This window comes from Trichinella spiralis (genome assembly GCF_000181795.1).
Source record: "Trichinella spiralis strain ISS 195 chromosome Unknown Scfld2, whole genome shotgun sequence".
Lineage (NCBI taxonomy): Eukaryota > Metazoa > Nematoda > Enoplea > Trichinellida > Trichinellidae > Trichinella > Trichinella spiralis.
In genome coordinates this window covers 9,711,045-9,736,910 of record NW_003526941.1, presented here as the reverse complement: position 1 = coordinate 9,736,910, position 25,866 = coordinate 9,711,045, and the positions used below count along the sequence as shown (strand labels likewise).

The following is a 25,866-nucleotide window of genomic DNA, read 5'->3' as shown; positions in this document are numbered from 1 at the left end:
GATACATAGAGCACAGAGCCAGTGTGATAATTTGCATTCACTTAACAGCGCACGCCATCTGGTGCGGGACTACGTCTTCGGCGGATCGGGTTCCCTGATCTGACAGGGTCATCTTGGAAAAAGTCGTGAAGGACGGTACGGGAACTTAGAGGCGATGAGGCCGTGGGGGTCTCCGGGGCAGGGCTTGGTGGGGGGGACAATACGGGGCAGGAGAGCTAGGGGGGCAGGTCCCCACCGCAACCAAAAACTTTTTTTTTAAAAAAAATTTAAAAAAACACGAATAACAGTGATCTCCTTTAGTATTGAATTTTTAAAATGGAAAGCGCGAATCTCCTCCCCCTTAAAGACAAGGAAAAATGCAAAATCTCCCCCACTCTGTTGGGCAGGCAAAAAACGCACTATCTCCCCCTCCCCTTGGAGCGGGGAAAAAAACTAAACTTCCCGCACATCTGAGGCAGGTGAAACAACTAAGTCTCACCCGCCTCTTCAGCGCGGAAAGCCTAGGCTTTCCCCGCTCCAGGGAAGGGGAGCGTGCGCTCTGCCTGCCCAAAGAGCAAGGAAGAGTTTGCACTCTCCCTTGTCTAAGGGAAGGGAGCTTCACGCTCCAGGATGGGGCCCATTTTTGGTCTCTCCATCCTCCACCTGCTTTAAATATTTCAAGTCCCACTCCAGGCATGTTTGCCATTTCGCAGAACTCATTTATGCCAGACTTTATCTGTTTGTTTGTATTACATTGCACATTTGAAACTTTTTTTTGAAAAATAAAATTTTTCATTAATAAAGAATTGCTGTTGTTGCATTGTTCTTGGTTTATATTAAAAGAAAAAATTTTTTCTTACTTTTAATGTGTTACGTGTATTAATTTTATTTTCCCCATTTTAACTGTTCTGTTTTTGTTCCTATAAACTATTTAATATTGCTGGCTGGCAACTACTAATGGCAAACATGATTCCCCTATCAACTAATCCTACATGATCATCATCATTATGAATTAACGCAGCATTGGCCTTTTGTTACGTCTGTGAACATGGTAACATATTTTATTCATTGTGTCTTTGTAATGAAGAACCTTTCACGCTCAAATTCAGCAAATCGTATCTTCTCCAACATGTCGACACTTACCTCAGTTGACCAACGAACGCAATTGACCAACAACCGATTCGATCCAACCTATCCACCATCCGTTCACTCGCTCGTGGCTTGCTCAACTTTTCTTCTTTCTTCTCCACATGCATTACGGTTTATTACGTGTTTACGTATTTGTATGCAATGCTTTTCACGTGTCAGAGTTTTCTTTGGAAAAAATATTTGGAGAAAAAAATTGAAAAAAAAATGTACAATACAGATGAGAAAAAAGGATGAAAATAAAAAAGAATTAAAAGAAATAATGGGAGAAATTGAAAAATCAAATGTATGAAATAAAGGAGGCGAAAATAAAATTTGAATGAGAAGAAAAATTTAAGAAAAAGTAAAATAAAAAGAATTTGGTTCGGAAAGTGTTCAAAATCAAACTATGTAATTAAAGAAAAACAAAAATTACAAAATAAGCGAAAGTCAAAAATTATTTCGACACTGAAAAGCAATTGCATACGTAAATTTTGCTGCGTGAAAGACCAACTACCACATTAATTCAAAACTCAGCCATGTAGGTTTGTCGTTAACTTAATTAAAACTATGGGATAACTTCACCCTTTCGAAGTATCCCTAGCCCAGACTTACAGAATAGGTACCCACGGGGAACCACATATACCTTTTGTCTTTTCTTGTTCTGCTTCGTGCCGTCCGTGATCTGTTTCGTGCCGTCCGCGATCCGTTTCGTGTCGTCCGCGATCTGCTCAACGAGTCGCCCGTGTTTTCACGTTTTCTTTTCTTCATTGTTCATATCTATAAAAATGTTAATTGCTAATTCAAAAATTTTGTCACTTTATCACATAGCAAATTCGAAAAATTGAACAATGAATTTTGAAATAAAAGAAGCAACTATTTTAAATTAAAAATAACATTAACAAAATGATTATATAAAAAGTTTCGAAAAAAAGTAACAGAACGAGAAATATGAAATACTTTCAACAATTAAAAACGATCTTCAGTGGTTAGGGAACGTCGTAAATAAACTAAGAGAACGCTTCACGACGCTACGACTTGCCACGTAAGTCAAACGAACGAGTGTGCCCTAACTGACGATAAGGCACCTTTTATGGCGATCTTTATTTGCATAGCGCAGCGCTGGAAACCGGTTTTTGTGCAATGAAACTTCTTACCGAAGACAAACTCTAACCTATGCCGCGATTCAATATGAGCAAGAGAAATGCACTGTTCAATTTGAAAATTCAAAAATGACCTTGATGTTTACAATTCAGTAAAAATATAAACTATCTGTCAGAAAATGCCATAACAAAAACACTAACTTAGTCAAAACACGCCTTCGCATGTTTGAAATTGAGATTTGAAAATTCAAAAATGCCCTACATAAATGGAAGATGATTACTTATACAAAAAGACACTTTCAAGTGAATCGTTTGCAAGTGAACGTTATTTTTGCTTACGAAAAAATAATCTTCGATATATGCTGATGCTCTATTATGGACAGAAACTTAAGGGCGATAGAAATACTTTCTAAAGATGAATTCTTACCTAGTCTCAACATAATATAAAAGTCAAAAGATGAAATTTCGCAGTGTAAAATATCTTATTTACATCTTACATATAACAAGCTTAACTAACTTCATTTAACATAGAAATTAACTTCGCGCTTTCGAATTCAGTCTTACAGAATCAAGACAAACAAGAAATCGCACATACTTTTTCTCTTTTATTGTTCTACTTCGTGCCGTCCGCGTTTCGCTTCGTGTCGACAGCGTTTTTACTTATTTTCTTCATTGTTCATATCTGCAAAAATGTTAAATATTAAATCAAAAATGTAAATTCGCTTCATCACGAAGTAAAATTAACAACAAATTGAAAATTCAATTTTCAAGTACATGAATTAACTGGTTTTAATTAAGCGGAAACGTTCAGAAAATGAGTAGAAAATATTTTGAAAAAAAATAACACAAGTAGAAAGAAAGAGGAATTACTTTTCAGCAATTGAAAATGGACTTCAGCAACTATTCAGCGTCATGTACGCAGAGAACGTTTCACAACACGACCGCTTGCCACGTAAGTCAAACGAACGAGTGCGCCCTTACTGACGATAAGGCACCTTTATGGCGATCGTTATTTGCATAGCGCAGCGTTCAAAACCGGTTTTTGTGCATTGGAACTTCTTACTGAGGACAAATTCTAACCTATGCCGCAATATAATATGAACAGGAGAAATTGCACTGTGCAATTCTACCAATAAGGACTATTTGAAAATTCAAAAAATGACCTTAACGTTTACAATTCAGTCAAAATATAAACTATCTGGCAGAAAACACCATAATAAAAACATTGACTTAGTCAAAACACGCCTCCGCACGTTTGGACTTGAGATTTCAAAATTCAAAAATGCCCTACATAAATGGAAGTTCATTTCTTATACATAAAGACACTTTCAAGTGTAAGCATATTTAGCTAATGAAAAGATTATTTTCGATGGATGCATTTGTGCTTAATGGACAGACACAAGGCTCGCAGTATTCAAACTGATTTAAGGGCGATAGAAATACATTATAAAAATGAATTCTTACCTAGTCTCAACATAATATAAAAATCAAAAGATGGAATTTCACAGTTAAAAATATCTTACTTACATCTTACATATAACAATCTTAAGTCACTTAATTTAACATAGGAATAACTTCGCCCTTTCGAAGTATCCCTAGCCCAGTCTAACAGAATTAAGACGAACAAGAAAAAGCATATACCTCTTCTCTTCTCTTGTTCTGCTTCGTGCCGTCCGCGCTTTCTTTCGTGTCAACCACGCTTTCACTTTTTTCTTCATTGTTCGTATCTGCAAAAATGTAAAATGCTAAATCAAAAATGTTCTCGTCTCATCACTTAGTCAAAGTAACAACAAATTAAAAATTGACTTTTCTTCATTAATTCATTTGTAAATTAATTAACTGATTTTAATTAAGCGATAACGTTCAGAAAATAAATATTGAAAATTTTGAAAAAAAAAATAGCACAAGTCAAAAAAAAGAGGAATTACTTTTCAGCAATTCAAAATCGACTTCAGCAACTATTTAACGTCATAAACTCAGAGAACGTTTCACGACGCTACCATTTGCCACGTAAGTCAAACAAACAAGTGCACCCTAACCGACGATAAAGCACCTTTTATGGCGATCGTTATTTGCATAGAGCAGCGTTGGAAACCGGTTTTTGTGCATTCGAACTTCTTGATGAAGATAAATTTTAACCTATGAAGCGATGCAATATGAACAGAAAAAACGCAGTGTTCAATTCTACCAATAAGGACTATTTGAAAATTCAAAAATGACCTTGATTTTTAAAAATTAGTCAAAATGTAAACAATCTGACAAAAAACGCCATAACAAAAAATTTGACTTAGATGAAATCTAAAAAACTCTAAATGTTTAAATTCTTTTTAAACGAGAAAGCCAAGTAGTTCAAATGAAACTAATCTTTTGAGAAAACATGGCGCCCTGAAGTGAGCAGTTTGCTGGCAAAAGCTTCTTTATTCAATTGGACGTGCATATTATCTACCGCAAAGGTGATAGTCGAAAAGCCACATTTTAATAATAGATAAACAACGCGTACAGGGTGTTATTTAATCAAGCTCAATTTTACAGAAATTTGACGTTTATTATCATCTCAGCAAAGCATAGCGCGATACTGAAAATCCAATTTCAAATATTAGTCAACTCAAAATTTATCATTCACTAATCACATCTTTATTGTAATTAATGAAAATCTATTAAAAATGCTAATTGATTAATTTACACCTGAAACTTGAATAAATTCAACTCTATTCAATTCTCACTTGAAAAATAAACTCAATATCCATTCTCAATTGCATTTTTAAAATGATTATGGCATAAAATTAAAGAAAACTGCCACTTACTAACAATTGCATCGACTTCTCATTGTTGATGTTCATGCTCTTTGGATGTTGATTGAAAAATTATTTTTCAGAAATTTTTCCAAAAAATAATGATGAATAAAAAGCAAATGAATTGCTTGGCGCTTGATGTTGCCCTTCATTCAATTTTTCATCCAATCAAAACGCAGTCCTTCCATCCAACGGGCGGCGTTAGACTAAAATTACTTCCAATATAGCAATAAAACAAATAAGCGCGTATGCAAATTTACATATACATATATATATATATATATATGTATATACTGTGATTTATTTTCTTAACAAATAATGCATTCTGCTTAAGAGAAGATTCAGGTGCAACAGTGCCAACAATATAAGCATTTTTCATCATTGCTAAAACACTTATTTCGTGTTGCTTATTAACTTTCCATTTATACATCAAATAAATACAGGAAGTGAAATATCATATGATGAATGTTAATTTGAAACAAAATGCCGATTTATAAGAAAATGTTACAAAAATATTACTCATGATTTGAAAATAAATTCACACAGGAAATTTCAACGACGACTATGAAAAGATTCAACAATAGATAGCCCAAACAATCAGAACTCATCAAAGAACGCTCAATACGTACAAAACGTTCAGAACTTGCAACTGAAATATTGATAAATTATGAATTGAACATCAGTTCATCTGCTTAGTTTCAAAACTAATCACAAGATGAGTAAAACATATTTATTCAATTTAGCATAGTCAACATTCTCCGGTTGTTGATGCGTATCGGCCTTTCGTGATGTTCTTAAGAAATATGGAGAAATTGGAAAATAAAAAAGAAAAATTCGAAAAACAAAAGCCAAAATCTGTGCTGCTAACGGTTGTACGGCATTTTACTTCGAACAGCCATTCTGCACTCGTTTCGTTCCATTCAGCTAATCCATGATGATTTCAAATGAATCTGACAAACATACGCTAAGAAATTGAACCAATGCTAACAAGTCAGAAATTCAAAAATGACCCAGATAGATCAGCAATAATTTCTAATCAAACGCTAACAGCCAATAAAATGTCGACATAGAAAATGAAATCCAATTGGCCACTAGTGTTCTGAAAATTTGATTTGTTCATAACTTTTCTGTTGAATGATATCAATCACTGCAATGATGTAATTTTTTCTTTATTTTGAAGAATGAAATAAACCTTCGAATATGGTAAATTTCATATCATTACTTTACAGTTCATTATCAACAAATCTCCCTTTTTCAGAACATTGCAATAGAATTCGATTGAAGAATTTCGAATATTCTACAAACTTTATTTCTTTCCTAAAATTGGGATTTATGAAATAAGAACAGGCGTAAAAATTCGATCGCCTAAAGAAAATTTTTAGATGAATTTGTTGAATAACTACAGTGATAACCTGACGACACTTAATATTACAGTTGTGCAAAATTGCATGCAATTTCGATTTTTCAAACTAAAACAAAATTTAACATTGCTGTTAAGTAAATTACCAGAAAATACGAAATATTTTTTATTAGGCGCCATATTTTATTTTTTTCAATATTTTCATTAAGCAAAAAATAAGTTTTGAATAATACTTTAATACTTGATTTTCAGTAATTTGTTTTAGAAACAGTAGTGTTATTGCCAACTGTCATTTGGTTACTTTGTATCAGTGAAGTTGTTCTAAGTTTAATTTGAAATGGACGGAGCATCAAATATACCTTATGATTATGAAATTGCCACGTTCTACAAAAATCAGTGTGATTTGTTCAACTATGACGCCTTCGGGAGATCAATATTCGGTTCCATGCGACTTCAAGCTGTAGTATCAAACTGGACTTCTCCAAATAACTTCCATGTTAATTTTCTGATTTTTGAAAGTAAACAAGAAGATCTGGGAAGAGCAATAAATGTTTTTTACAAAGAAATTGAACATCTACCTAATTCGATCATCATAAATGCTGCATTGGGGATGCCGGTGGCGGTTTTGGAAAACAGTCTCTGGCATCGCGGACTTATTGTTTCTAAGCTTGGCACGCTATTGCGGGTTTTCTTCGTAGACGTTGGTTCTCATTCTGTTGTCGAGTTGAACAAAGTTCGACCACTTTACTGTCAGTTTAATGAATTACCACCGTTGGCGTTCAAATGTTATCTCCAAGGATTTGATTCGTTCGAATTAAATGAATATGTAATGAATATATTTGACAAAGTCATGAAAGTAGGCAAAGTATTTGATTGTGAAGTTACCAATTGGGAAGACAGCTCGTTCCTACCGGTAAACATGTATGAAAAAGATAATGTGAGGGATGTTATTGATGTGCATTTTTCTTCATACTTTAAAATGCAGCAAATGAGTTTGCATCGACGACAGAGAAATCTGGAACGACGGAAAATGCAACAAGATTCAGACGACGAAATTGATGCTGACGAATCAATGTGACCAGAACATGTGCTTTATTTATTTCATTTTTGTCATAAACCACGCCATCTTGCTGACGAAGTTGTTTCACGTAAAGTATCTTTGTAATGTTTCATTTAATATTTTGTTTCAATTTAAAAGTCAAACTGTCATTTACATGTTGTTTCTAATGTGTATTAGTGTTATTTGTGCAAATTAAAATGTGTATTAAATATTGGAGTTTTGTTTGTAACTAAATTCAGTTATTAATGCACAGAATGTCTCAAAAACTGCCTCTTACTGTTGTGCTTTGTTAATGCTGGCTAAACAACTATACCAGTCACTTTCAGCTAGATCGTACGTTTCTATCGTAATATTCGAAGCTTTCGTGTTAGCCGCCTATCATACAGTTTATAATTGTTCACCTACATGCATGCAAATATATATAAATATGTGTGCGTGTGCGCGTCTGCAAGTGTGCTTTCTATCTTACTAAAACGCACAGAAAGCACATTAAGAAGCACGTTACATAATAAAGCATATACACAGTCAAATGATTAACCTACATATTCATTTTTGTGCTATCCTATCGCTACAGATATTAACAGCAGTGCATAAAAAGTATTCAAGTGTTATTCTGCACGCACATATTACTTTATATTTCCTTTTCTTTTAATTTACACATGTAATTGAATTATCCTTCACAAAATTATCTACATTTCGTGTTGCCAATTAGAATGCAATTTGCTAATCACAGTAACTAGAACTACGAATTGGTTCAGAAATAGCAGAAGAATAGGGTGTACAGCTTAGCGATGATTGTTGATGATCAATAGTTCAAATGGTAATATCTTGTTGAAGATGTAAGCAATCATGGTTAGCAATAGCATGTCTGGCCGTTCGAGAAATGAAACAAAATCAAATCTGAAGATAATTATATTTTTGTGCAAAAATAAAGCACTGATGATTTTCTTCTTGTCCTGAGAGAATAAAACAGCTTAACGGGACTGCTTCTAGTTAGTACTGTAGATGAAAACTTATGAATAATATAGATTCACCTAAGTTAAAGCATGAGAACTGTCGTTTGTTCTGGAACAGCGATAATCATCAAGAGCTGATAAAGTGAGCTGAAACAAATCCGGCTCGTCTTAATCATCATGCATCTATATTTATCAAAAAATTGTTCAGCTCATGGTGTGAATAGACTTAACTAATTAAAAACTTCAACAATTCTGACTTTTCTCATAGAAAATTTACATTGACTGCGCTTGCTGTGTCTGAACGGTGAAATTGATGGCGCAGCAAAAAATTACCAACGGTATGAATTCTATGCAAAGCAAACAATTCGCTTTCTTATTAGCTTCATCTTCAAGCAATTAGTACTCAATCCCGCCAGAGAAATAAAACTATGTGATAGAAAAAGCTGAATTTTCATATCAAGTTAACATTTTGAACTGACTTTTCACAATATTTAATAAATGAACTCGTAGTTATCATTATGCATTTCCATTACTTTGGTTATGCATTACTGTTGTTGTCATTGTCGTTGTATTACAATTCATAGTATGCATAAGAAAAAATTTTCTAATACAACTCCTTTTTTAAAGTACAAATGTCTTCTATCAATTATTTTACAATCTGAAATTGAAAGCTGAGAAAAACGTGAGTAATGTAGAATTTTCAAAATTGTCCAGAAATGGTTTTTGTGCTTTTGAAATGTATTAACAAATTGAAATATAAATATCAGTCACTTCAGACAAGACAAAAGTTCAGCATACTTCAATATTCTTGAAATAAATCGTGCTTCATGTTGCCTATTAACATTTCACTGATAAAATGCTGCACGTCGATTAAATACAGGAAATAAAATGCTGATTTACAAGACGAAGTTACAAAAATATTATTGTTACTTTGAAAAACAAACTCTAATTGGTAAATTTTGAAAAATAAATGCATAGCGCAGCGTCAGATATCGATTTTAGTGGATTGGAATTTCTTGCTGAAGATCTATTCTAACCTGTACCGGAATATAATATAAAAGAAAATAAACGGAATATAATGTAATTTTCATGCAATGATTATGCACACGTTTTGAAGAAAAGTAAGACAGGTAGAAATACGAATTACTTTTCTTCAATTATGGACGGTCCAGAGAATATTTTATGACGCAGCCACTTTCCACGTAAGACAAACAAGCGAGTGTACCGTTACTGATTATCAGGCACCTGTATGGCGATCATATTTGCATAGTGCAGCGTTAGAAACCGATTTTAGTGCATTGGAACTTCTTTATAAACCTAACTCAATTCTAACCTCATCTGGATGTTGTGGGAACAAAAAAAGCAGATACATGGATAGCGCGCACAGATTATGAATTCCAATTTTTCAGCCGCCTACTCCACTATTTGAGATGAAGCTCAAAATCATATCCAACAATGATGATTATTTGAAAATGCAAAAAGGACCTAAAAATGATGGAACTGATCAATAAAAGTGTTCCTGCCAAAATAAGCCAGTAGGAAGGAGATGGGAAAAAAAGTGACCAAGTAAAAACAAGCCTCTGCATGTGTGAAATAGTTTTCAAATAGAAATACAAAGGTAATTTTTCAGGAAAATACAAGGTACATTGAAGTGAAATATTCAGATGTAAAAGTCTGCTTATTCAATAGAGCATGACTTCTAGTTAGTGAGAACATGATTTTCAGAAAACACTAATTTACATAGTATTTGAATAAAGTGAAAATGGCGTTATTCAACCTAGGAAAGGTTTAGAAAGAGCTAAAACTTGTATCACCTTTCTATTTTATTTGAAAATAAATTGGAATTGAATATCACCAGAATATGGAAATTTGAATAATTCGATTTGTAAAGTTAATCACCTCTTAATTTATAAAATATTTCTTGCATTTTACGTTTTACAATGTACCACTCTACTTGCTGAACATCTAGAAAACTTGCCAATTAATTTACACTGAACATTTTAATAAAGAAATCTCCCATTATTCATTTTTTACCCATATATTATTCAATTGTGTTGAAAAAATAAATTCAATATCTAATTACAAATGTAATACAAATTCTATTATGTAAATCAAAAAGCTTTCACTTACCAAACGCAGTGCCTTTTCATGGTTGATTTTGAAATATGATTTTTGAATAATAAAAATGAGAGAAAAACATAAATAACCCATTCGTTAGTGGAAAATGTTTCTTGGCCGCTTTTGTTAATGAAAACGCACCTCTTCCACGTCACGCACAGTGTCAATCTGAAATTAATTCAAATAAAGCAACATTGCAATCAATATTGAACTCGTATGCAAATTTCCATTTTTATCATTTCTACTGAAATTAAGAACAATGCCAATTTTCCACCAAACTCTATTAACACAACTGATGCACATTGAACAATTGAAAATATAATTCGAACAGTGCCAATGATGATGGAAACACTTTTCATTGTCTAATTTATTTCTTATTTCGCTTTACTTATTAACATTATTATATAATATATTTATTGTACGTGCAATTGTGAAACACACAAATTATATGTTCCCTGTCTATTGAATGCCGACTAACATAGAGAGATAGTTGAAAAAATTATGTAATCACATTATTTGAACAAACGATTTCAGACAATCTGACAAATTCAACCAATGAGAGCAATTTGAAAATTCAAAATTGACCTGGATAAATGAAACTCATCAATCAAAACTTGCCGCTAAAATTTAAACACACTGACAGAAAAAAGTGATCCAGACAAAACAAAAAAGTCAGACAGTCAAAATATGTTTTGATTTCTTAATTTGAAAATAACCAAAACAAATTTGTTTATGAATTTGAAAACTATTGGAATAGTAAAATGGAATTATAAAGTACAATGCAGTGGGTAGTACATTGCGCAATTAATTATACAATTGTTCAATTAAGCTGATCTACCAATTTTTGAAATCGATATATAAAGTGAAAGATCTCGATGACTGTTGATATGAAAATTGAATATGTTGATATGCACTCCACTGACATCATCTGATGGAAGTTTAACTTAATTAAAAAATAATTAAACTAAATTAGCGTACAAAATTTACATTCAGTATCGAAAATTTTTCATAATTATTGTTACTTTTCTTGCTCATTACTCATAATGTTAGTGGAAACCCATCAATACAATCTTATGTCATTATTTGAAAAACAATTCATTTTGATTATCAAATGTTGATTTGTTAATGCTTAGAACAGAACGTCAGTTGTATTATAAAAGTAAAATTCACAACTAGTCATTCGCCATGAACAGTTTACTCATGCATCTTAGTTTAAAATGAAATTGACTTTTTGTTCAGCGTAAACATTTCAAACTTACTGTATTCAGTCATCTTCAAACATTTTCAAACTTCAATCAAAATAATTTATTTTCTTCTCCACAATTTCAGCAGAAATAATTTGATTAAAAAAAATCTTCTCAAACTTTTGAAAACGAAAATTTTGCACACACCGCATTTCACTTTCGTTGCATGATTTCCTTATGCAACAGTGCCATTGAAAGATTACTACTCCACTGATATGATTTGATTTGATTGATGAAGATTTAAAGAGTATTGATTTCTAATTTGACCAATCAAATTTCTGATCGTTTCAACCAATCAAAGTAATTCTCACCAGAGCAGCAGCGTTGATGCAATTATCATACATACTTTAATTTTTTCATCACAATTAAAAGCAAACTTACTTTTCGTATTTCATGAATATATATCTGGTATTCAGTTTTGTCTTGTGACGTTCACGTTTCATTCAATATTTAAATTTACCGAAAATAAAAGCAAATTTATTAACAACAGTTCCAACCAGTTTTTTTCAAAATTTCTGCTGAAATTAACCAAATCAAAAATTACATGATTTTTTCTTTTGCTACAAATAAATAAAACGTAATAGTATGAGATTTCAAACAATGCAAACTTTGAAATCGATTGAAAGCACTGACAAATAGATGCGCATTATGAATTTCATGGAAATTTAATAATTTTCAAAAATATGCATAACATTTCAATATGCTAAGCGTTCAAATCTTTACTTCGAATCATATCTGCCTCCAGAGATATGAAATCAGACGGCCTCAAGACAACGCTAGAAAAATGTGAAATAACATTACCACCGAATTCATTGACCAATATGTAGAATTCTCTTGGGTGTATAGCTGCCAAACGACCGGTCGCTTCCACATTGCTGTACAAATGAAATTTTACATAATTGTCATCCAAGCATTGCAAAGCTCGCAGAAACAATTCTCGCAAATCAGCAATATTCGACATTACAATTACTGTTTTATTAATTCTAAACAATAAATATTTATATATTATATTAAATTAAATTATGAAAAAATACAAATAAGCAAAGCAACAAAATAAAATATATATATACATCTATGGCAAGAATTGATGCCGAATGAACAAAAGAAAAAAAAGACAATACAGAAAATCCTTTTTAATATTAACAATAACAACAATAAAAATAATATAAAATACGCTGAATAGGATCAAATTAAGTGGAATCAAAGGAATGTTGTGGATCTTTTTGTAAAACGTAATGCACAGAAACTGGACGATTTCGCTTGTAAATTGCATGCAAATAAAGCAATGTTCCGGCGCAGGTCAGTGTTGCAGCACAGAGGATAATAAAAATGCCGGTTGTCGCTTTGAAGCCAACCAACTCTTTACGCAAAGAAGCTTCTGTTGGAGAGAATGTGGTTGTGTACAGATCGTAAAGCTGAAATAGAATCAAACATTTTTTCAAACCAAAATCCATCAAAAACCCTGTCAAACAACAAAATTGCTAGTAAAATTTTCAAATTATTCCTCCTAACTGATGTACACTACTTTCAAACATTCTTCAATTTATAACATAAAATTCCATTTTCATCTTGAAATTCCTCTGTTAATTACACGACAAACACAACACTGCTATACATTAGTAAAAGTATTGGAATAATTATAATTTTAGAAAATGAGACAATTTTTAAATTATTCAAAAATTTCAATTAATATTACTTCCATGACGACCATTTAAAGTACCCAAAAATTACATTAACCTGATTTTCAAATTTCGTTTATCGTATAACGTAAGTCACTCAAAGGAGCAAATGAGAATGCAAATCAAATTTACAAAGTGATACTTTAGAAAGTTATATTTCAATACTAATTTCAATGAGACGTATTCTGGAACAAATTACTTAATTAATTAGCAAAAACAAATTGTTAATATCATGCATGCACCTGCATGAATTATTTTTCAGCACCTGTACGAACAATATTTTACTTCTGATTTTGATTACTAAAAACACACAAATCGTCGGGCATATCAAAGAGCATAAATGAATAGCAATAAATAATATATACCTTAATGTGAGATATAATTATTTATGTGAAATTTGTTCACCACATATAATTTTACAGAAAACGTAAACCATAAAAGTAAAACTTTGAAAAAAAAATAATCAATCAAAATCACTTAAAAATTCAATTAATCAAAAATCTTAAAAAACAAAAAATTGAAAAAAAAATTTTTTTTAATTGTTATAAATTCTTAAAATACAATATGATTAAAAGATAATCGTTTATGTGAAATATAACATTCTTGCACGTGCAGTTTTTGCTGCAAATTACAAATGAAACGCTTAAAACAGAAAATAAAAATTCTATATAAGTCATTATTTTCAACAAATGTTTAATCAGTGATGCTCAGAAACTTCTTCAAGCAATAAAAGAATAATAGAATATTAGTACAAAAAAACTGTCGCTCGTAATTCTGATGTCATAAATATATGAATAGTTGCAGTCATAAAGAAATCATAGCTTTACAAATTTCCTTGCAACGAAATAAGTGAAATAATTAAATTATCATTTTAAAATATAATTAAAATGAGAAAAGAATACATTCGGCAATACTCATTTCAACCCGCAAATGTATATGTTATGCCTAATGTTGAAAATTGCCTATTATTGATAATACGCAATAAGCATTTGCCTAATATTTAAAAAACGGCTTACAAGTCACGCTGTATTTTGAAATGCTTTTATTAACCCTTTAATAACTGAATTGTGATCCAGTTGAAGTGAATACTTAATTCTGCAGATACAGTCCTTGAGAGTTAGTTAAGATATAAATGAAAAATCATTATGAAAAAATAATTTGAAAGTTATTTTTTATCGTGTTTTTTTTCCGAGACTTTTATAAAAGCACGAAAAGAAGCAGCTTCAGGGCAGACTAGAGCAGCAGCAAAAATAACATGACGATCTAAGAAAATGTTAATACCGCTCCAAATAGGTCAGAATTGTACACTGAGAGTGCCAGACGTGGATCGTGGACCCGCGGATCTCAAAAACTTCTTAGTAGTTGTCATGGCGGAATGTGAAGGATTGTACACTGTTGGTTGCAGAGAAGGAAAATTGTCATCTAAGTTTCAGCTGCAGATTTACAAGTGATATCGGAAAATTTACTAGCAATTGATGATGTACCTGACGCCGAAATTCCTCTTAGAACTGCGGTAACTAAAGCTACGGGCGACCAAGGATATGTTAAGTGCATGTGCCTATCGGGCTGCTCATCTGGTCGATGCAGTTGCAGCAGAAAAAGAGTATTATGCAATTTTCGTTGTCACCCCGGGAAGTCACGCAAAAATATATATAAACCTCGTGCGAAAGAAACATTTGTTTCTGATAATAAATACAAATATCATTAATAAAAGCATTTCAACATACAGCGTGACTCGTAAGCCGTTTTTTTCAATATTAGGCAAATGCTTATTGCCTATTATAAATTTTCAACATTAAGCGTAACATATATAATTATATGTAATCTTTTGATTCTCAATCATTTACTGACAAATAGAAGAAGGAAATGATGAATAAAATACATAACATACAATAATACAAACTACTGTTTAAAATTGGAATAAACATGCATCGATAAAATTCTAAATTAATTATTTCAACTTTAAATAATGACTATATTAAATGAAGGTAATATGGGGTATTAACCCTTTCAGACCAGCATTTTTTTCTGTGAAACAATCGTTGTTTAAATATGCGTTTTAAACATGTTATGGTGTGTGAATGAAAATTCTAATAGGATTTATTGCTTCAATAGTATTAGTGCCATTTTTAGAGCTGTATCAAAAGTGATACACTTGGCCTCAAAGAAGTACACGTTTCTATAACTAATTGTGCATATGTTTATTGTTCTTATGTACGCAGGCATGCAGTAATTGGCAGACAAATAATTATTTATGAAATTCTGTAAAGCAGTTTCTGTTGCTACTTAGGCATAGGTAAATACTGCATTTTTTGCATAGGCACGTCGCTAATTTAGAACACAGTCTGCATTTTCTTCGCGTTTGAGTGATTTCTGGCCAATGGCTAGTTTGGCCCTTTGCTACTTCTCTTGAGACGTCAGTTGGTCGTCTTCCCAATCGTCTTGACGTCAGGGGTGGCGTTGGAGAAGACGCACAAAAATGGCTTCTGGAAGTTCACAAGACACAAGGACTGACTAACTTGGCAAGTGAAGCTTAGTAGGTCCAATGTGCCTGTGCATGTTCCAGGCATCTCTTTTCTGTCCCTCTTATACAGTTGCCATGCATTTGTCATGGCAGTGCTGATGATCCAAAAGAAAATGCGACGGGTCCATTTTCGACTTTTGTCGGTATAGAGCAGCAAGCACGTTGTTCAGATCTATGCCACCCATATTCATGTTGTAATTTTTTAAAATGTTTGGGATTTCAACGTTAATTACTTTTCGCTGTCTGCCATCCCATCTTCTCACAGTTCATTTTGGTTTTATACCAAGATATGTCGATGTCGCTGTGACGCGTCTATTGTTATACCAAGCAACTGCGATGATCCCTTTCTTAGCGTCAGTTCTAAAGTCATAAGCACCTCTGCCCTTCGACTTCAGATCTTTTTCAGAAAGCAGCGGGCAGCCACGAAGTCTGTTTGGTCTAATGGTCCCACAGGATAGGATTCCCATTTCTTTTAACCGCAGCTGTAATTCAAGAAATGTGTAGTAGTTGTCAAAGAACAGTTTGTAGTTTCTGTTCTTTGGCAACGTTTCACACAGTTTTAATACATAATTTTCCGGTTGAAAAGGCAGTGGTTCCTCGACATAATGGGGGTTGGGCAAGCGATTCTGAGTACGTTGAGGGTAGTAAATATGATGTGCAGTTTCCGTTAAAGCCCTGTGTATCAAAGTTGATACGGTGGGCCTGAAAGGGTTAAATGGGGTTTAATTTGAAATGAAATAGCAACTTAATAATTTAATCACGTCAAAGCACCACGGAAAATTTGCAGCAAATGAAAAGCAAACGAATAATAAGTATTTACAAATTTCAGTACAAATTTATTAATCTTTATATAAATTACAGTCTTATTCATAATAAATTTCTCATCTATGCACATTTAATGAATAAACCAATTGCTTGTTACATTAACATTTCATGTATTTAAGTGGCAAAAAATCATACAACTGCAGCAACTGCTTGAAGTTAGTTTTTGCATAATGAAATACTGTGTTATCAGTTTCCTGGTAGGCGCTAGTATCCTAATTTCCTACTGTTTTCGTTATTCAATTGCCGACAGTGAGGAAGAGGAACTAATCGAATACATCAATATTGCAATACAAAAACAAGTTAACGCCATTTTGAATGAGAATTTCCTATGGCTACTGGGTAACTTCACAACAGCTTTTAGGAGAGGAACCGCGTATTACCTCAGTTTTGATATGATCAAGTCACTATGTTTGACCTTTGGAAATGCAGTAAGTTTCATTCTACTTCTGATATCAATGCATCGTTAACAGTAACTCAATTCCATTTCACAACAATTTCACATATAAATAAAACAAACACAAAAACATTAACTTAATCTGTACTGATATATCCCTATTACAGGATAAGATGCTAGATGGTACTTATGGAATTCGTCACTGCAGTGAATTCAATCCAAGACAAAAAAAGCAATGCGTATATATTGTTTATACTAATGCTAAATCTACGAAACGTTTGAAACTTCACGGAGCATGTGCATAAACTAATCGATAGAGATCAATTAAATTAAACAGAAACTTCACCAATTCACTCATGGAACTGTCGCAAACGTTTATCAAAATTATAATGCAGAATCTTTTATATTTTGTTCAAAATATCATGGGTAATGAATGATTAAAATTGTTTGTGCACCACAAATTTGTTTAGTTGTAAATTAATCTAATTCAAAACAGCTTAAAATAAAAAATGTCAAAATATTTGCTTACTGTCCCAATGTAAATATTCCAAAAGCCAACGTGTTCCCATTCATAGTCTTGGTGCAATGTTCGGGTGACATTAATGCTCAAATAGTAGCGATCGCGTGGACCATAATTGATCCAAATATTTTCTCGCAACAAATTTGGATTGCTTAAAATATAAACATCAGAAAAAATCATCACACCACAGTATATAGAGGAAATGTAATAAATTAAAGAGATGAATTTAAAAAATTTACTTTCTACGAGCAAACTGCTTCCACATGGACATGAATGTGTCGCTGACGTTTTTGTCCGTGTCAGTCCAAAGAACGGAACGTAAATTTTGGGGCAGAAATTCTTTCGGCATCCAGGGAAAACCGAACAACAGATAAAGATCACAGTCATGGCAGACGCCCATCCAAGCAGGGAAAAAGCGTTCACCATTCGGCGCACCAGTTGAAAAATTATAATTATTCACATACATGTACACAATGCTACCCGATTCCGAGTGCAACTGGGCTGATTTACTTACTGGTGCCACGTAATATGCATCACTGGCAAACTGAAATAAATTAATAATATATAAATAATAAAACTGAATTCTGAAAAATATACTCCACATACATGAATAAATTCTTCGCGTGTTTTGTCATTATTTTGCAAGTCAGGCCAAAATGTGTATAAATGCTTGATTGCTTGCAAAGCTGCTTCTCGGTTAGTTGTGAAATTTTTTTTCAAAACAAAATCCATTATTTTATATTCAAGGAAAGGACGATCAATTATAAAATTCACCCTAGCCAAATCTCTTTCGGATACTGAACAACATAATCAAAGCATCATTCACGGCGAAAAGTATAAATTCAAAAAGGTAATAAACTCACAAAGCACTTCTATCCCATCGTTCCGATTCACGCCAGTCAAATAAGGCACTGGTGATAACACTTCTTTACGTTTTAAAAGTACCTCAGGTGATTCGCGCAAAAAATTCCCATCAATAACAGGCAGAAAAGCATAACGATTGAATTCGACCTAATATCAAATATAATAAACGCTGTATTGCTTTTTTACATTTTTATATCTTTTGTAATGTAAATAATTATATAATAATACATTATAAAATAAATAAAATGCGCTGCAGAGGGGAAATTTCATTCTCAACAAACAGATACGTATATATTTTTCATGTTTATTTTAAATTTCAAATTTATTTATAGTTTATTTCAAATTTAGTGTTGTTTTCTTGTTCAGTTTTACATAATTTTATGTATAATGTGCAAATTAAATGAAAATGTAAATGCCTACCAAAGATACTAATTAATTCAACAATCAAATTATACAGAATAAAAAAATTTCACAATATATAAAATAAACTTTGCATTTTAATAAAATCAGATTTAAATGCGGTTAGCTGCAACTGTAGTTATTCGAATAATAGTAATGTACGGTAATAACATCACAAATTTTTTGTTAATATGGTTTACAAATTGTTCAACAACAGCATGCATTATTTGAACAATATAAATTAAATAAATTAACAGAAAATGTTATAAATATTCTTACCAACATATTTTGAACACCTTCGATTATATCATTCGGTGACCGTGTAAGAAGACAATCCCAAATATCTGCTCCAACTTGCTGCGTACATCCCACCTGTCTCCCGAGCTTTACAGTATTATTATATGCCAACATTGTGTTGGTAATGACTTGATGATAGGACAACTCGGAGCCACTCATAGCAGCCACACTGTGAAACAATCCTTAATATAAAAATCTAATAACATAATTATTTGCAGTAAAAGAAAAATAAATTTCAAAACCTTCTGATCCATATGAAAGCATGTGAAGTCCAGCACTTACCGCCCCTGAACCATGTCCTACTATTGTAACTTGATCTTGGTTACCATTAAAAGCAAAAATATAATTCTGCACCCACTTCAACACTAAATTTTGGTCCATCAAACCATAGTTTCCAGTATGCTTATCACCAAGACTTATAAAACCTAGAATACAAAATAATAATAGACAAAACTATAAAAGAATTTCATACAAATGTCTCATACCGAAAGGTCCTAAACGATAATTAGCAGTGACAACAACTAAACCTTTGCTCGCCAGAATGTGACCTGGCCAATCACTTGAAGTGCCCACTTGAAATCCACCACCATGAAAAAAAACAATGACAGGATATTTCGTTGAAACACTGCGACTTATCTAAGGTGAGCATAAATTAATTCCATAAATAAACTGAAAATTAAAATAAATACCTGTGGCGTAAATATGTTTAAATATAAACAATCTTCATCCACACGATGTTCCGTCGGTTCTCTAAAATTTAAGGTTGGCCGAGCGTTAATATCTTGAGGACAGGAAGGGCCAAATTTATTCGCATAAATTGTTTCTTCTTCAAATCGAGGTAATTGTTGAGGGGGCTATAAAAAAATCAACTCTTTTAAAATGAATTTAATTAAAAGAACTAAGCTGAACATAAAATAATCAGTATAATTTCCGTTAAACACAAAATTAAATAAATAATACAGCTTAGGCGCTAAAAATATTTAGCACTTAATATTTCAAAATAAAATATTTACAATTAATTAAAAAACATTAAAATTTAATTTCTCACTTTGAACCTGAGCGTACCAACTGGCTTCTGAGCATATGGAATGCCGAGAAAAGTGAATACCGTAACAGTGTTTTTTGGATCGATTGGGTAGGGTTCTCGTACTTTTTGATCCACAGGGATCTGTTCATGAGATTCTCTATCGCTTGTCCAAGGAACATCTTTTATTGTCACTTTCTTCCCAATTATTCGACCAAGTTGTATGTTTACATAGGCATCATTAGGTAATTCAGTTGTGACTTTATCAGTTGTACTTTCTGTATGAAACAGATCAAAGTTTCCCTGATGAATAATTTCATATTGATTATCCAGTTCAATAAATTAGCGCACTGCTACAACTCACCTCATTTTGCGAACATGTAAAAGAAAAATATTGAATAATGGAAAACAAATACAAGCGTAATACGTAGATTTTAGCAAATGAATACATCTAAAAGCAAAAATTATAAAAATACAAGTTTCATTGTGTTACAGATATGTTGGAAACGCAATAAATTTGTATTACTTAGTGCAAACCAAAAACAATTAATCGTCTATATTTGATAACTTGAAAGACAATCGTAGCTGGGTGCATCTTTATTTTAAAAATTATTCCAGTAATTTACAGTAAGCAACATTGAAATCAAGAACTATTTGTCAATTATTGCATACTGTGACTACTGTTTATTTTATACCTACATTTTATGAACAGTACAGTGCATAAAAATTTTTATTTATTAAATTTGTAAAACTCAACATAAATGAAAAATTTATTTTTGAGGCACTTTATAAATTTTCATTTACTGCATTTAATTTTTTTGTTTAGATTACCAAAAGTTGTTTCAAAATAGAAAAAGAATAAACTGATATAATAAATTATTCAAAAAATAATAATAGTGCGCTAAATTTAATAATCGCTAATTAGCGTTTGTTGGATGCAAGAAAGAGTAGCTGGCTGCTGCCCAGACAAACAGCAGACCACAGAATGATGAAGTAGGTCAATTCAGACAAGTTTGCATTATCGACAAATCACAGTCGACCAATCAGAAGGAAGCACAAAAAGTGAGATTTGGTTATGGATTAATTATATTTACTCAAGTGAAGAAAATTCTCAAATTTCCTCAATGTAACATTACAATTACTGATACATTTATGTAATGTAATTTTGTCGTAAAATGAAAGAATTTTAAGTTTCAATACTTATCATTTACAGTTAATGGTCATCAAGTATTCATAACTTTTGTAATTGCTCATTTAGTTTTCGGCGCGCGGAAATAAATGGAAACCGGTTTTCATTTTATTACATGTGTAGTGGACTGTCAATGTAATATTTTAATTCCATATCACCGTGAACTTTTGCAATCTGTTTTGGTAAATGTTCAGGTTTTTAATTTAAATTTTATCAATTTAATGATAGTATTAGTGAGCTTCAAGTTGAACTATTGATTTAGTGAAATTTGAAAAATATGGATATATTTTTCTACGCAAAATGCAAGAAGAATGACGTAGAAATTCTTTACCATATGTGTCAGTTGTTGAAGTGATTCAGTTTATATGCGCCATCATATTGCAGTAAGTGATCTTTTATTTATTTTTCCAAAGATTTCATATCAATTATTATTTTTGTTATGCAATACTTTGAATAGAAGGAGAAAAGTTTTTTTAATGTAAATTTTGAATTTTCATTTGAAATCTATGATGAATCACAATCAATGGATGATGTTTAACAATACTCGTACATTGTAATTTACACCATTAGTGTTGGTTTGCATTCACTCTTCATATTTCAAAAGAATGCTATTAGTACGTTAATGTTTTAATCTGCGTATAATTTACAAATAATATTAATTAAGACTGTAAATAAGCAATAATTTAGATTTCGTTGATGCGGTAAAAATATTTTTCACAGCGAAACATAAATGAATAATTGATTAGCCTTGTGTGGAAAGTTATTAGCTTGGAGTGGGGTAAATTTTTAACCGTTAATGACTTTGTGAAATTTTTATACAGTTTCAAATAACTGATGATCAACAAAAGAATTTAATAGATCGTTTAATTTATACAATAAATGCTTTGTGAAATATTTTAAAACTGTTTCGAAAATAGTGAATAGATTTAAAAAAATTTCTATTGGCAGTGTGTTTTGGACGTATTAAGCGTTTTGTGTTTCACTGAGGTAATTGTTGGATTGTTTAGTTAGTGCTTTGTTGAATATGTTGTTTATGATTTCAACAAACAAAATTTTCCATAAATTTACACTTGTATTTCTTCGAGCTGAGGTTTGGCGGAAGCAGCAGCGGCGGCGGCAGCAGCAGCGGCCGCTGCAGCTGCTTTACCGTGTCTTGGACAAAGAGGACTGATAATTGGTTGTTGTGCATGTTGAATTTGGGGATTTAGCAAACTTTCCTCTTCGTTGGGAACGATCAGTTGATGTGATCCACTTGTAGCGTATGCTTGGGTGTTTGTTGGAGTCTGCTGTGAATGCTGGAATGGTCTTGAATAAGCGTATAAATCGCCATCTCGAAATGGCGGCGAATTCACTGGTGATGCATTTGTTGGGTTCATTGCTACCGAAGAGACGCCATAAGCGGTACTACCTTGATCACGGCTCAGAGCACCACTGTTAACTGGGGTTACTAGTCCACCGTAGGAACCAGCTAGATCGTAAGGACTTGTCTCCTGCATAAGCAAACTGGTGTTTTCTTGTCTTTTTGCTCTTTTTTGTTTTTCCCTTTGTCGATAAATACCAGCAAAGATGAGCAAGTTCAAAATTAATAAGGCACATCCGACGGCAATTGTAACGGACAAAATTGTACTGTAATTGGTGGAAAGAGATGCATTTGGGGCACCTGTATTCAGCGATGATTGATCGCTAACCAAATTTGGCTGAGGTGTACCTTGCAGTGCTCGTTGATGCTGAAAATTTAATATTAACAATTTGTTTGTTTTTGTTTTCGATTAATGGCAAAGCCCACTTTTACCTGGAGCAAAGTTGTCAGCTCTTTTGGCATTGGTGTTGGTGGAAGTGGAGGTGGTGGAAATGGAATTTTCACAGAACTACCGTAAGGCTTTACAATACCAAAGTAAGAGCTCTTTTCAAAATGTCTGGGTAATAAGTGATGTTCAGGATTTGATTCTGATTTTCCATTTTCTTCCAATGATGGCAAAAAATTGTCCCAGAATGCAACTTCATGAGCGCGATAGAATGAATCAACTTTCGGTTCTGCTTCTGAATCGAATTTTATTTATTAAAAGAAATTTCATTTTTTAAACGTTTTTAAAAAAAATTTAATACTTATTTCAAAATAGTTTTCCTTGGAATCAGTGTAGAATTCAGGCCAATATGTATTTTTGAATTTTTCTAAGAATTTCACGTCGTCTGTAAGCATCCTTTTCCATTGTACTTCGTTGGGATTTCTATATGGGTAGTACATTTTTTTTTAAATATAAATATAATAATTTAAGAAAAAGTCAAAATTATAATTTCAAAATTTACCCAGTTTTGACGAAATTTGCAATATAGCGCATTATCACTTCACTTAAGACCCGCTCTTGTTTGTTGAAGGTAAAATCAAATGGACTGTATTCGGTTAAGGATTGTTGTTGATTGTTTAGCAAAGGTTGACCAAGTATATAAGGCAGATCTTCGTTGTGTACGGATTCTCGTAATCCAAATCTTGGTCGACCGCTTGTTCCATGTGAAAATAAGTAGAAATATGTACTTCCTCGTTTTGAACCGTCTTTGTGGCCAGTTTGCATGTTTCCTGGCTGTGAAATAGATTTAATGAGAATAATTTAATGCATTGAATGCATAAATAATTATTTGTATGAAAAGGGAAATTGAACAACGAAGCAAGTTACCGTTTTTCCTCGAGCGTGCAGTCTTGTCACTTTTGTAGCAGGTGCCAAATAGAGTGCATCACTCAGAGCTTCAAGTACTGAATCGCGTAAAGTGATAGGATGCATGCCAGGATTATACCAGTCGTTGTATTCACTTTTGATAGCGTTGAATATTTCAGTTCGGTGAAATTCGTAACGATTACGTACAAGTGTTCTGTAAATTGCATCTCTGCTATTCACATCCAAGCCGAATTGTAACTTGTCTGTAGGTAATTGTTCATAAGCTTCGTGCTTTGTCATGCCAACCAGCAGGTCAATTTCTTGAAAAAGTGTTCCGTGATGTTCTAAATTGTAAGCTGGATCAGTGTTGACCACAATTCCATCTACAACTGGCCCAAAGTTTGATAAAAATGTCGGTGCATCCAACAGTGAAGCTGCGCGTGTAATATTTTCTACACTTTCTCCTCGCATACATTCTAGAATAACCTGAAACATCGTCGCTTAATATATTGTTTAATTTAAACAAAAATAGTGTGCAATTTAAAATTTTACATCAGTTGGGACTGGTGCTTGTTTCTGAGTGAATGGACTTGTTTTGTATGTTGGACAGCCGACATTTTCTGCAAATTTGTAAAAATAATCTGCCGGATTGGTTACTGTTGACCAACTGCTCAACGCGGATCCGCCGAGCAGTATAGCTCGTTGGAAAAGTCGCGAATCAACCGGGGCGGATATTGGTGACGTCATCAGTAAATTGACCAGCGCGGCTCCTGTATCCCAGCCGAGCAAAGTGACCGCTTTGGAATCGCCACCAAAATCCCCTATCAATGCTCGAAGCACATCCAAAGCGCAGACAATATCACTGAGCGCCCAGTTGCCTTTGCAAGAAGGTTCACCGGCGCTGAGAAATCCTAATTTGTAAAGAAAAATATTAAAAACAAGGGAATATTTATTAATTTTATTTTTAAATTTGCATACCGAATGCTCCAAGTCTGTAGTTGAGGGTCACTACAATAATTTCACCGTACGCGGCGAGTACTGATGCATCGTATAAATTGCCTGCATTCCAATTGTACGAATTTCCATGTATTAAAACCAATACTGGAAATTTTTTGTTCATATGAGCTAAAAATTTTCATTATTACAATTTAATCTGATGTTTTTTTTATTTTCATGTTTTTGTTAATTGCGAAAACAACCTATTAGTAGAACGTGACTGATAAGAATGTTTCATTTTTATTCCCCATTATTATTATCATTATTGTTATTAGATTTTCTTGGAAAATTTAATTTTTCTGACGCGGTGATCACTCAATTTGCATAATCAATGCAATTTTTTCTCCGCAAATGTTTTGCAACGTGGAAACTATCTTGATTCACTTAAAATTATTAATTTAAATCGATTTTTTCATGAACAAGAAAATTTCGATTCGAACTTTAAATAAAAAATCATTTTCACTTCAACACTCAGTTTACGGAAAAGTAATAAACATTCTGCAATGGAATTGCCAAAAAATTAAGAATGAAAATAATATTTAATACTGATAATATTTCGATGATAAAATTAAAATTTTACAATAATAATTTTGAAAAAAAAAATAGTCAATAATTTTCAATGATTCATAATGGATAAGAGAAAGGTTAACAGATGTGTATAGTCGTATTCAATTATAAAGTTGAAATGAAATAGCGACTGTTCTGATTTGTCGTCAACAAATATGACAATTCAATCATTAGTTATTTCTATTATGCATGTGAATTTC

General features: G+C 32.5%; 7 protein-coding genes across 7 annotated transcripts; 3 read left to right on the top strand and 4 right to left on the bottom strand.

Moving 5' to 3' along the window:
• Window positions 1-991: 991 nt before the first annotated feature.
• On the bottom strand, window positions 992-1,235 carry Tsp_11006 (hypothetical protein). The gene is made up of 2 exons (XM_003380981.1): window positions 1,123-1,235; window positions 992-1,019 (listed from the first exon to the last, which is right to left on the bottom strand). Exons 1-2 carry the CDS (start codon window positions 1,233-1,235, stop codon window positions 992-994), a joined length of 141 nt encoding a protein of 46 aa, XP_003381029.1.
• Window positions 1,236-3,184: 1,949 nt separating this feature from the next.
• Window positions 3,185-4,644, bottom strand: Tsp_11005 (hypothetical protein). The gene is made up of 5 exons (XM_003380980.1): window positions 4,585-4,644; window positions 4,247-4,324; window positions 3,849-3,934; window positions 3,403-3,494; window positions 3,185-3,333 (listed from the first exon to the last, which is right to left on the bottom strand). Exons 1-5 carry the CDS (start codon window positions 4,642-4,644, stop codon window positions 3,185-3,187), a joined length of 465 nt encoding a protein of 154 aa, XP_003381028.1.
• A 2,052-nt stretch (window positions 4,645-6,696) lies between these two features.
• Tsp_11004 (putative tudor domain protein) lies at window positions 6,697-7,437 on the top strand. The gene has a single exon (XM_003380979.1). The coding sequence runs from the start codon at window positions 6,697-6,699 to the stop codon at window positions 7,435-7,437; it is 741 nt and encodes a 246-aa protein (XP_003381027.1).
• Window positions 7,438-14,687: 7,250 nt separating this feature from the next.
• Window positions 14,688-15,953, top strand: Tsp_11003 (hypothetical protein). Its single transcript, XM_003380978.1, has 3 exons — window positions 14,688-14,814; window positions 14,850-15,019; window positions 15,831-15,953. Exons 1-3 carry the CDS (start codon window positions 14,688-14,690, stop codon window positions 15,951-15,953), a joined length of 420 nt encoding a protein of 139 aa, XP_003381026.1.
• A 982-nt stretch (window positions 15,954-16,935) lies between these two features.
• On the top strand, window positions 16,936-17,464 carry Tsp_11002 (putative ARF guanine-nucleotide exchange factor 2). Its single transcript, XM_003380977.1, has 2 exons — window positions 16,936-17,193; window positions 17,327-17,464. Exons 1-2 carry the CDS (start codon window positions 16,936-16,938, stop codon window positions 17,462-17,464), a joined length of 396 nt encoding a protein of 131 aa, XP_003381025.1.
• A 182-nt stretch (window positions 17,465-17,646) lies between these two features.
• Window positions 17,647-18,411, bottom strand: Tsp_11001 (hypothetical protein). Its single transcript, XM_003380976.1, has 4 exons — window positions 18,286-18,411; window positions 17,919-18,223; window positions 17,689-17,830; window positions 17,647-17,655 (listed from the first exon to the last, which is right to left on the bottom strand). Exons 1-4 carry the CDS (start codon window positions 18,409-18,411, stop codon window positions 17,647-17,649), a joined length of 582 nt encoding a protein of 193 aa, XP_003381024.1.
• Window positions 18,412-19,875: 1,464 nt separating this feature from the next.
• Tsp_11000 (hypothetical protein) lies at window positions 19,876-24,850 on the bottom strand. Its single transcript, XM_003380975.1, has 9 exons — window positions 24,772-24,850; window positions 24,656-24,723; window positions 24,125-24,589; window positions 23,803-24,031; window positions 23,245-23,492; window positions 22,600-23,179; window positions 20,295-20,541; window positions 19,929-19,989; window positions 19,876-19,908 (listed from the first exon to the last, which is right to left on the bottom strand). Exons 1-9 carry the CDS (start codon window positions 24,848-24,850, stop codon window positions 19,876-19,878), a joined length of 2,010 nt encoding a protein of 669 aa, XP_003381023.1.
• Between the last annotated feature and the right edge of the window lie 1,016 nt (window positions 24,851-25,866).